Source organism: Poeciliopsis prolifica, unplaced genomic scaffold (assembly GCF_027474105.1).
Source record: "Poeciliopsis prolifica strain line A6 unplaced genomic scaffold, Auburn_PproV2 SCAFFOLD045, whole genome shotgun sequence".
Taxonomy (NCBI): Eukaryota; Metazoa; Chordata; class Actinopteri; order Cyprinodontiformes; family Poeciliidae; genus Poeciliopsis; species Poeciliopsis prolifica.
This window is the reverse complement of record NW_026562420.1, coordinates 3,414,736-3,426,911: the sequence shown is the minus strand read 5'-3', so window position 1 is coordinate 3,426,911 and position 12,176 is coordinate 3,414,736. Positions and strand designations below refer to the sequence as shown.

Genomic DNA, 12,176 nt, shown 5'->3' with positions numbered 1-12,176 from the left:
CCCAGAGCCCAACCACAGGAGCACCATTCCCATTCTGAGTTAATGTTACAAAATGTGAAAAACGCCAAAAGATATGAAAATGTTTTAAGGTGTGGTGGGTGTGTTGTGCGCATTGGTTGCAATGTGATCTGTGATCAGCAAACACAGGCTGTAAACTGTAATTACAATGCTCTCCATGTAAAAATGCTCAGCTCTGCATTCAGATAGTTGATGTTTAATGCTTAGGTATCTTTAACAAATATCATCCTCCTGTTACCTGAGAAGATCCTTGTAACTAAGCCCTATCTTTTAGGCTGACTGTACATCCTCTGTTTTTGTGTTCAGATGGTATCCAAACTTTTTTTGAAGCATTCTGAGTCTTTGATGCAGCAGCGCTCCAATTTGCGTCACAACAGTTTAGCCCGACGTCACCAGACCAACACAGTCAGCGCAAAGTTCCAGAACAGCCTGCAGGAACTGCTGGACAAAATGGAGAGGTTTGTAGATACTGCAGACTTCTTGCTTTTGGCTACCAGACATTCATACTTGAAAGCATAAAAGCCATCTGGATGCCTTCTCACCAAAATTACAAATATGATTGAACTCTTGTCATGGAAAAATGCAACCCATGATAAGTCATGCTGGGTTTATAAATATGTCCAAAGTCCAGGGTGTAAAAGAAGAGTGATGGGAGGAGCATTTCTTCCTTTGTTCTAATCTTTTATATATGTTGTAAAATAACCTTCTTTAATTGTTTCCACAAGTGAACAATTCCAACAGATGACTAAGTCCAAAGCCATAAAACTTGACATCTCACATAAATTGAGATGGGAAATCTTAGGACTACTTTCAATCTTAAATTTTTTTATGGTCATCTAATAAACAGACACATAACTTGTGGCTCTCTGCAGAAAAAAGTTTATTCTCTCAAAATCTACACTAAAAACAGACGTTTTGGACAAAAAGGTTTTAATAATGCAATAAGTTACTCATCTGTGCATCAACTGTCATCCATCTGTGACAGGTGTAACCCTTATTTTGTACGATGCATCAAGCCGAACCGTCATAAGGTACATTTCCAAGTTAGATGATGTGTGCCAGTTTGCAGTGTTGTTGTTTTTATTCAGTTTATATTGATACACAATTCACCTGTGTATGCAGAAGCCAGGAATGTTTGACATGGATATGGTCAACACGCAGCTGCTTTACTGTGGCATTATGGAGACAATACGCATAAGGAAGGAAGGCTATCCAGCAAGACTGCCCTTTCACAGCTTCCTGTCAAGGTTGGTTGTCAAGATCTGGACAGTGACCACATTTAAAGGCAGCTTAAGTCGAATCAAATGTACTTATGTAGAAGAGGTGTTTGAATTGAGTCTGGGGTCTCTGTGGCTCTGTATTAGCTACCAGTCACATACTAAAAATTTATTCCCTACTGAATCTTATTACGTATGGAGGACGGATTATGCCAAAATTTACAAAAAAATAGGAATAAATAAATGGCTTGATAAAGTAATTAATGTGCCAAATATTATATCCTAAAATAAAAATAATTTTCCAACTTACTTGAATATACATTGTGACAAAAAAATCTCAAGTGAAGGTTATAGATTTGTCGACATCTAGATATCTAGATAGCTTAAGTCAAGATTTAAATCTAACTGAAATGCTGTAGTGTGACTTTAAACAGGAAAACCCAGCAGTGGAACTAAACTTAATATGTAACACTTTTCAGTCATGACAATCACTCATTAGGGTTTTTACACTAGAACTGTACTCCTCAAATATCACTCACAAACACCTTTATTCATTGATGTGCAAAGCAGGAAGCAACTTGGGAATAGGCGTCTTTTCCCAAATTCACATCAAAATGTGCGAGTAGGAAACTAGAAACATAAACTTCCTGAGAGCAAAACGTCTTTTCCCATTAAGCCATAATTTCTCCAAAATTAAAGCAATCCTGCAAAGAAGATTGGGCCAGTAAAGGATTAAACCTTCAAATCTGCTAGGAATTAGTTTTTCCCCTTGAAAATGAAATATTCATTAAAAAAAACTGTATATCACATTTCTGCAGGTCATAGCTATAAGCTTGTTTCATGATCTGAAATGGAAAAACTCAGTAAAAACAGAAGAAACCTGTGAGGAAACTGACACTTGATCACATTACTGCAATAAACAGAATATTTTTAATTTTGATGGAATTGAAAATATTATTTTAAAATACAGTAATATTGTCAACCTCCCTTTTTGCCTTCCTGTCTTGAAAGACAATGTTCCTGTGGCTCTCACCGTGCTTTCAAAATAGTTGTAATTATTGCCTTTCTCAGGAGATAATACATTTCACGCAAACTGATCTCTTCATGTTGAAAGAGCCATCTGCCATTTGTCAGGTACCTCAGTAGGAAAGCAGATGAAATCAATTGATCTCCCAGCACCTCTCACCGTTTGTTGCCAAATTGATTTGACTTACAGCAGCACTCATGCGGAAGCAAGTAAAACCAAGCAAGCAGCCAAATACTCTGAATACACAGAACACCTATTATCCCCAAAAAAGAACTCTCAGATTAGCACCAAAACTAAGATTTGTACAGATCAGACACACAGTCTGCAGCTTTGAGTTTTCTGTTTCTTGTTTACTTGGGAATTCATATTTCCTCGTCAAACCCATGTTACATGTGACCACAGGTATAAAGCTCTGCTCTGTCTGAAAAATCCTCTGCCAGCAGACGGAGAAAATTGTGTTATCATGCTTCACAAACTCTGTCCGGTCAAGGACGGCTCTTATCAGGTGGGGGTCAGCAAGGTGAGCTCTAGGGGTAACACACATACATACACACACATGCATAAAATACAAGTGTGGCTGTTGCATGTGTCACAATTTACATTTTCCGTGTTTCTGTTAGATTTTCCTGAAAGAGGAGCTTTATCAGATGCTGGAAGGGAAGCGTGATCGTGTGTTGGACATAGCTGCCATGACGCTGCAGAGATATACTCGCATGTGTTTCGCTCGGCAGAAATTTCTCAAATTCAGGCGAGGAATAACTCGCTTTGAAGCCCACTGCAGAGGTTACCTGGTTAGGTAATTGTATAACTTATTGCAATTGATACTTTTCTCTGTACAAAATACAAAAATGTGTTTTGCACAACAAAATACAATATTACTTACAGCTTTAAGTTGCAAACTTAATTTTTATTTTTTTTACTGTATTTGTAAAATAAATACATGATTAATAGCATCATTTTCTTTCCACTTCACAGTTATGCACAAATTTGTACATGCACATTGAAGTTTGCATATTTGTAACATGACATAATGTGACAAAGCATTTTGCTAAGGGCTGAACATAAAGTATGGTTCTGAACAAGAGTTTGGAACAAATTAAACACGACTGCCCCACTGTCACATTGGACACTGACTGGTTTTAGTGATATCATCCTAGTTGAGTCTGAAGTTTCACCCATCAGTTCGTCAGAGTTCGGTTTCACTGACCTGAACATGACCAACCTTCTCATGGAAAACCTCTTTCATTGTTCTTGATGTGAGGAGATAAGGCCGGGGAGTTCAGGCTGTGCTCATCCATTAAAGGTGATAGATTTCCCAGTCCTGCAACAACAGACACATGTGGCGCAAATTTTCATCTTAGTCAAGAGTGTAAGAAGGCAGTAAAAAGGTAATAAAGTGAAGGTTAAACAGTTTGATTTTTTGATGTTTTAGAAATAGCTTTTGAACTATGATAAATTAGGATGAATGGCACTGTGAAAAACGTGCACTGAAACCATAACAGTCCCATCAACATTCTGCACTAATCTAAGTGCACTGATGGTGTGGCACTCAACTAAACTAAAACTAACATGACAATGTCTCTTAAAGGGGGTTTAGTTTTATGATACTTCTAATTCATCCAAATAATTTTTGCCTTTGTTTCCTTTTTCTGCATTTTCAAAATTCACCCATCAATGATGGCAACACTTTTTCCAACAGAAAAAAATTTGCTCTGAGGAGGAAATATCTCATCAGGCTACGTTCGGCCGTTTCGCTAATTGTAAATCGTCAGCGCTACATGAGGGTATGCACACAGATTCAGCATCTTTCTGATTCATAGGAAGCAATTAAAAATGAGCAAATGTGTGAAGTGCGATACTGTTGTCTTATTGTCAGACTGTGGTGGAGCCTGCAAGGAAGGCGGAGGAAGTAAGTAAAACTGCAAAAAATAAATTCACCCGAGAGATTAGCTACTCACAGATTAGCCACTCACATTAAATGTGCTGCTGCAATGGTGAACTCTTTTTGTGTGCAGGATCGAATCAATCGTGAAGTGGTGAATGTGACAACATTACCTATCCCTGCAGAGCTGGCTGGCCTGCTGCAGGCTGCTTCAGGTGAGCACACACAAACGTGGGCTCTCACAGTAACACTGTAAATGTTGCTGAGCCAAGCTGCAAACACTGAGATCTATTTGTGGCACTGACTAATTTCATACTGTTGCATAAACATTCCTGTGTGCATGCATGTGTGCGTGTGTGTGTGTGTGTGTGTGTGTGTGTGTGTGTGTGTGTGTGTGTGTGTGTGTGTGTGTGTGTGTGTGTGTGTGTGTGTGTGTTCCTCTGTTAGGTGGTGAGGAGCTGCATTCTGACTGCTTGGCAGTGGTCCAGGCTCCAAAGGTTCAGGTGGATCCTCAGCTGACCCTGCCCCTCGATATCAATAACTATCTCATAACACACTACATCCGCATCATGTTCAGGGTAATGACACTAGCACACACTGCAACATCAGCAACAGTGTGTGCATGAGTAATAGTGTGTACTTGCACACAGCGCAAATTCTTAAGTGACTTTCTGAGAGTTTCGAAACGAAAGAGTTTTTTTCTTTTGAAGTAATGTGAAATAAATCCAGATCCTTGGGAAACAATGCGACTTTAAGTTTCACAAGGAATGGTTTCAACCTAGCCTGGTCTCAATTGTAATCTTGCTTCATTAACAACCTGGGATTTCTCCCCTTTACTTGGATTGTTGCCAGTCGACCAGGCCAATCAGTGAACAGAAGGAGAAGCTGTGAACGATGACGTTGATTTTCTCCACCGTTTTAGCAACGGCAGCGGAGGAAGTGAAGGAAGCCATTCAGTCCGTGTTGGCATACTTATATGTATGATATTGAACTAACATTAATAGCTGCCTCGTTCAGCTCAGTGTTTCTCTCTTTGCATTGGAGGATTGTTGTTTACAGCACAAGTAATCAAAGCGCATTACATATGTCACAGCCAAATATTACCTATATGGTAAGATTTAAAACATCAACATAGGCCACGGCTCCAGAAAACAATCGTTTTCTTCCACATATTAAAACCTAAATGAATACAGTTAAGTGAAGCCTACACAACTAGTTTTGTATGAAACAGAATAAAATATCTTTCACATCTGTAAAAGTGTGACAATAGAAAATAGTGGCGAAAAAATGTGTTTAAGTTGTTGATCTATCTCTCAATTCATTCATCTTGTGAAGGATATGAACTTTGAATGATATTTTATTCTCTTTTATTCTCTATGAAGCTGGAATTTTCACAGCACATGCCAGCTTCCAACATGACTGAGCCATATTCCGTGTGTTTTTGAGGTACACTGATTGCAGTTTTCTGGCTGATGATCCCCAATTACAGCTTGACCTGCCGATTCCAATTTTGGCTGACACACTTTTTTTTGTCTGAAATGTCGCAAAAATATAACAGGAAAGTCGCTGAGCTGGCAACAGTGGGGTGGCTATTGTTAACAGCGAATGAGCAGACATGACCTGGTGGGTGAGTCTATTAGTCAGACTCTCACAGCAGAGAAAAAAGAGCACAGTGATTGATTTTTAGACATTTGCTGAGGTCAATAAGATCAATGGATAATATTGGCTTCATATATAAGTACAGCCCGATCACTGATCTCCCAAAATTTAGAAAATCATGGCCAATAAATCTGTGCACCCCTAGTTTGCTTAGATTAACTTTCACATACTATATTTTACTCCAAATTTACATCTATCCCCTTCCATTAAATATAGTTTCTATCTTGGTTTTATAACATTGAGAGAAACACATGTGCTTAGTTCTGTCTAAAGAAAACACAGAAAACATGAGCAGCTAAGCCTCTTTAAATAGGAAATACGGTCAATTCATGGAGAAGCTATTGAAATCCCTGTGCTTATTTCTGATGTAGGAGCCTCTGTTTGGAATGCTCACGGCTCCACTAGAGAACTCCCTGATTCGTCTGGATCAGGAGCTTAAGCAGGGATCTCTCAACGTCTTCATTCTGGTTTGTTTTGCATTTGTTGGTGAAATTTCAGCATCGACTCTCAGCTTATAGATAAAAATTCAGTCAAGATTGGGATATCACATGTGTGATTTGCACTATTTTCCATAAACATCCATCGGTGCTGGTGACAGATCCTGCGGTTCATGGGTGATCCGAACCTGAATGGAGCTCAAGAAAACATGTTTGGGAACTACATCATCCAGAGGGGCCTGGCCAACCCCAGCCTCAGAGACGAGATCCTGGCTCAGATAGCCAACCAGGTTTTAAACTTACAATTTTTACATTACATGCCATCTTATTTTCTTTTATTAAGAACTTCATGGTTGTCCTGTAGGTGTGGAGGAATCCCAACGTGCAGAACTCAGAGCGGGGCTGGCTTCTTTTCTCCTCCTGTTTGTCTGCCTTCCTGCCCTCTCAAAGACTGGCTAAATACCTCCTCAAGTAAGAAAATCGCCTCTACTATTTATATCCCTTGAACTTTTTTACATTTTGTCACAATCAAACCACAAACTTCAGGATGCTTTTTAATGCATCTCATTATTAATATTACTATTTTTATCTGAAAATACAACTCAAGTGCAATCACCTTCAGAAGTCAACAATTTAGTTAATAAAGTTCTCATGTGCATGAATTGACCTCAGTCCAGCTGCAGCTGCTCTATGAGCCCTGAAAGGTTTGTCAGAGAACATTAGTGAACAAACAGCATCAAAGACAAACAAACACAGTAAACTGGACAGAAAGAAAGTTGCAGAAAGGTTGAAAGCAGGGATAGACTTATATATTATATATTTTCCATGTACAAAGTGACATTTTATATCACAATCAAGTAACTATGTTGCCCTCAGTTGTTATAAAAAAGCTATATATCAAACGAGATTTGAGTGGAAGGCCAAAACGAAGAGAACTATAATAATCTAGAGGGGAAGTAGGCAGACAATGAACAAGAACCGCTGTGGAGTGAGGAGTTAGAGAAGGACAGAGGTGATTAATATTACACAGATGGAAGAGTGTAGAACAAGTAGCTATTGACGTGGGAGGAAAAGGAGAGGGTGATGCTGAGGATGACACCCAGCTTCTTGACCTGAGAGGAGAGAGAGAGATGGAGAAATTTTCAGCCAGGATAGAGAAGTTATGGATTTTGTTTAATATTAATTTTGTGCCTATTAAAGTAAATTCTGCTTTATTGCAATTTGACTTATTATTCAAAGAGTTAAATATGAAATTGTAGCACACTTTTCAGGTTTTCATTTGAAAAAAATAATTATTCAGTCCTTTGCACTATTATATTTCAAAAATTACATTGATGTTTATAGTTGTGCTGTGACAATTATGTGAACAAATTTGAGGGCTGAATTACCTCAGGAAAGTAGCATACATCTGAGATAAAGTTTTCACACATTTGTTTTTGTAGATTTGTGTCAGACTATGGCCCAGACGGCTATGACTGTGTGTGTCAGAACCGTCTGCTTCAGGCTCTGCAGCGCCTCAGCGTCGGGCCTGAATACGTCCGGACGTATCCACCCTGCCTGCTTGAGTGGACCGCCAACCGCAAGAAAGCTCACACCGTTCTACATGTACACTGCTTCGACGGTGAGAACAAACTCTTGTCAAGTGGAATTTTACATCCATAGGTTTATTGACACCTGGAAAATATACTTTCACTTTTTTAATTTTTGCTGATGTTTTTGAGTCCTTCTTACTGACCCAACCATCCTTCTGACCTACATCTCTAAATTACTATATATTTTTACCTGAACCCACTCTGTCTTCAACATTCAGCAGAGTAGAGTTAGCCATCTCTCCTTCTCTTATTTCTGCTCTCGTCCATCTTATCTGCCCTCCAGTCTTTTGGCAAGTCCACTAAGGTTTAGAGAACACCTGATACTCTGGCTTCTTGGCTGGCTCTGCTTGTGTCTGTTTCTGGTTTGGTTTTGTGATAGCTATGAGAATGATGCTGGTGAAACCAGTCGCTATTTGGATTTAGCAACCTGAATGAGATTTATAAATAATTTTCATGAAGTCAAAAGCTACTGCTTTTCCTCTCTAGGCATGTCCTTCTTATGTCCGCTGCATTCCTGGACGACAGGAGAGGAAATGGCTAAAAACATCTTACATCACAGGTAATGTAAATGCATATAAAAAAAAGAAAGGATGATACATGTCAGGGTGAAAATGTTGCATCTTGGGTGTGTGTGTGTGTGTGTGTGCGTGCGCACGCGTGTGTGTAGGGGTATGGTGGACGGCCGCCAAGGCTGGTCGGTACTGCTGAAGGAGCCGGCTCAGTGGGTCGAACTTGAAGGCTCAGACTATGTCCTGGACTTGATGTCAGACCTGGAGCTTCCTGCTGACTTCCCCAAACACAACAGCTACTTCATCATCTCTGCTCTGGAGCCGGCCAGAGTTCGGCCCAATGCCAGCATGTGAGACTACACACACACACACGCACACTGTGTGCGTGTGTATCTACACTAAGACTTTGCACTGACTTCCATTCAATTTTAATTCATTATTCTAGCCTGACCCTGACGTATACCATAAACCTAACCATTGCCTAAACTCTATTCACCTCCGTCCTAAACCTGACCATGACCTAAAAATAGCAACACTTTTCTTGGGGCCTATGCTTTGGGCCCCAGAAGGAGCAGTTGGTCCCCACAACACACTGATTGAATAATACATACAAGGCCACACACGGATGCACACACACACACACAGAACAAATGAAGTTTCATGAAGCTAGCCAGCTGTTAAAATGATGACTTTGTGATCCTGGCTGGACAAAAACCAGTGGGATAAAATCTATTTTCAGGACACATCATATGAGCTGGATCTTTGCTTTGTTAGAAGAAGTTTCTGTGTCAAATCTTTTGGTGGTTAGACCAATTCTCTTTACTAAGTATGCTTCCAATTAAAAAAATTGTCAGACTTTTCACTTTTGTGCTGATGATACTCTTAAAAGATTACAGTTTTGAGGGCATTAAAACCTCAATAAAGCTAAACTTTATTTTTTCTAAATTTTGAATTTACTTAGAGAGAAATGGTAGAATGAATGTGTAATCTCTCTCTGTCGTATCTCCAGACATCTATTATCACCAATTGCTTTAAGGATGTATTTATGTACCTGGATATGTGTGCTTTACTACTTTTTGCTTTACTGGTGGAGTCCAAAGACTGGTTTAATTCAATATTAAAGTTCCCTCTGTAATCAATATTCCATCTGTTTCCTGTGTAATTTTATCAAATATCAGTTTATAAAAATGCTTCTCTGTCTTGGGTGAGGGGGGGATATATATCAAGTCATGTAACCACAACATAGTCACTTTTATCTTTCACTTCTCCTAGACATTCAAATTTAATTTTATTAGTAATTAAATTTGCGAGTCCTCTTTTGCTACTCCCTTTAAACGAACTAAAAAATGTATGCCATATTTTTCTGTTTTTGATTTTCCAGGTCTGATAGGTGGATGACCTCTGCTTTTTCTTGTTGAGGACTGTGCCTCTTCTTGACTTTGATTATTCAACTCATTCACATTAAGTTGCATCTGTTACAATATAATTGAGTTAATTTGTCACCTTGACTCCAACGACACATCAAACAATGTGAACTATAACAGAACAAAAGCATCTGTGAACATTTAGTTCATGTAAAACTAACAAGAGGATCATTGTGATATGCAGACATGGTGGTGGCAGTGTGATGCTCTGGGCTGTTTTGCTGATTTTGGATTTGGACAATTCATGCTAATTAAGGAAAGCATGCATTTTGCTCTCTACCAGAAAATCCTGAAGTAGCATGCACTTTATAGCACATTAAATACCAGATTATTATTTTATATCCTTCTAAAGGAAAGTTTGGAATAAGAAGAGAATGTGCTTTCTTTTCTGTACTGAATGTGCAGAATTGTTTTACTTAGGGATTTTGTGACCATTTCTTTAAAACTGTTGTAAATTATTTACAGAGAGAAGAACTTGACATTTTCTTTTAATGTTAGTTTAGATTAGGGATGACATTTATTAGGTATAAACCAAAACAGCGTTAATGTAATCTGTATTTTAAGTGTTTCATTAGGCAGAAATCCTCCACCGTCAGGTGTTCTGCATCCCTCTCCTCTGCTTCTGCTGGATTTACTATCTTCTTATCATCTGTTGTTGTTTGACAGAAGCCTGATGGGAGGTGGCTTTGACATGAGCAATGACATCAGTCCTTCAGCCATATCTGACTCCAATCGGTTCAACCAAGGTGAGTTACTGAGACCAACAGACCAGCTCCTCCCTGCTGACTGTAGGAGAGGTAACGACATCTTTCCTCTTCCCTCCCTGCAGATTTAGAGCCTCAGAGAGGAATGGATCGTTATCTCGACAGCCTGTTTGACCCTGTACTGTTGGATGGAGTTGAAGTATGTTACATAACTTAATCATCCTGACACTCTTTACCATCAACTATTTATAATCAACAATTTACTGTCACTGCTTATAAAAGCTCTTAAGTGTTCTGGATCCTAGAGTTGATCTGAAACAAACCTACTTCATGACACACAGAACAGTGTAAAACAGCAATTTAATTTTTCTGGTAACAAATAGTCGTGTTCTTTTGCTGAAAATGATATCTGGTCCCTCTCAGGGGACATATACTCTTATACTCTATTTAGACTCTTGTTCTTGACAATTTTTAGATGAATGATTTTTAGTTGGTTTATTGGTTTGTTTGGTTATTCTCTTAGCTCTGACTTTTGAGTCATTATAGCAGTCGACACTTACCAAACAACTTAGCATTTCAAATTTATATGGAGCACTTTGTTAACTGAATGTAGGAGAAACAACAAAGATAACACGGTTCAGCTTATATAAAACTGCAGTTTGTTAATCCATGTAAATTACTGCAAGAGCATATGGCACCAAATTCTTAAAGTATGTGTAATACAGGAAAAAACCAAGCTAGTTTCCTGACAAATTTTGCCTTTCTTACTACCGACCATTGATGGATCGATCGGTGGTAGGCGTTTGTCCCTTAATCTGTGGGTTGCTGGTCTCAATTCACACTCTGTCCGTCTCTGTCGTTGTATCCTTTGGCAAGACATTTCACCCACCCTGTCTGCTGCAGGACTCACTTCTGTAGGGGGAAAGTAGACTACATAATGTGAATGAATGCATGTAGTATAAAGCGCCATACAAGTACAGACCACTAACAAAAGCCATGAAAGTGAAAAATTCTGACCTGTTTCTGTGGCAGTTGCTCCATTTGGGATGTCTTGGTAGCTTATTTATAGATTCTCTGTGACATTGTTCATTTATGTTTCATATTTGTTATCAAAGTCAAAAACTCTGTTTTGGCTTTAAACCTAAAAAGCTTTTACACAGCATGGTATCTCTTTCCTTGGTATAGAACGAATCTTATTTACAAGTTGGACATTTGTACTAAAATGTGTGTTTAAAAAACAAATGTCCGTTCCAGTAGGATTGTGGTGGGAATATTGAGATACAAAAAAATTAAACAGCAATCCATTAAAATCGTGACTTTGGACAGTGACAATATACCTCACCTGTTCAGTCTTGCAAAAATGAAGAAAACTGGACTTGCGGACCGAGATAAAGGTTTTCTGTGAAAGGTGATCAGACTGCACCGATCTCTGTCCAACTCTGCTATCGGATGTAGCTGACAGGAATTAGCATGTATCAGATGTGTCCTACAGGCCACTCCTGCTCGTCAACTTATTACATTACTCAGTTACCGTAACTGTCACAGCCACCTAGTCACCACGGTAATTTCCCACCCTGGGCAAAGTGAAGATCTGCTTACGAGGAACTGACTCTCTAGTAAATGAAGAAGTTACTATTTAATGAGACACAGCCTACAAATGCACACTCGGTGCACTTAGGATTTATGGTAAGTTCCTGGTTTCTGACT

The 12,176-nt window shown here is 39.0% G+C and overlaps 1 protein-coding gene across 1 annotated transcript in view; it reads left to right on the top strand.

The window, feature by feature from the left end:
• myo15ab (myosin XVAb) overlaps positions 1-12,176 on the top strand; it is a 66,660-nt gene that overhangs the window by 27,698 nt on the left and 26,786 nt on the right. The window contains exons 27-43 of the mRNA XM_055056521.1: positions 325-476; positions 1,004-1,049; positions 1,141-1,265; positions 2,665-2,782; positions 2,883-3,058; positions 3,962-4,046; positions 4,139-4,171; positions 4,278-4,359; positions 4,592-4,722; positions 6,175-6,270; positions 6,402-6,530; positions 6,605-6,711; positions 7,683-7,861; positions 8,319-8,391; positions 8,500-8,691; positions 10,432-10,511; positions 10,595-10,668. Of these exons, the coding sequence (XP_054912496.1) occupies positions 325-476; positions 1,004-1,049; positions 1,141-1,265; positions 2,665-2,782; positions 2,883-3,058; positions 3,962-4,046; positions 4,139-4,171; positions 4,278-4,359; positions 4,592-4,722; positions 6,175-6,270; positions 6,402-6,530; positions 6,605-6,711; positions 7,683-7,861; positions 8,319-8,391; positions 8,500-8,691; positions 10,432-10,511; positions 10,595-10,668 (1,878 nt within the window). The remainder of the gene's footprint in view (positions 1-324; positions 477-1,003; positions 1,050-1,140; positions 1,266-2,664; positions 2,783-2,882; positions 3,059-3,961; positions 4,047-4,138; positions 4,172-4,277; positions 4,360-4,591; positions 4,723-6,174; positions 6,271-6,401; positions 6,531-6,604; positions 6,712-7,682; positions 7,862-8,318; positions 8,392-8,499; positions 8,692-10,431; positions 10,512-10,594; positions 10,669-12,176) is intronic.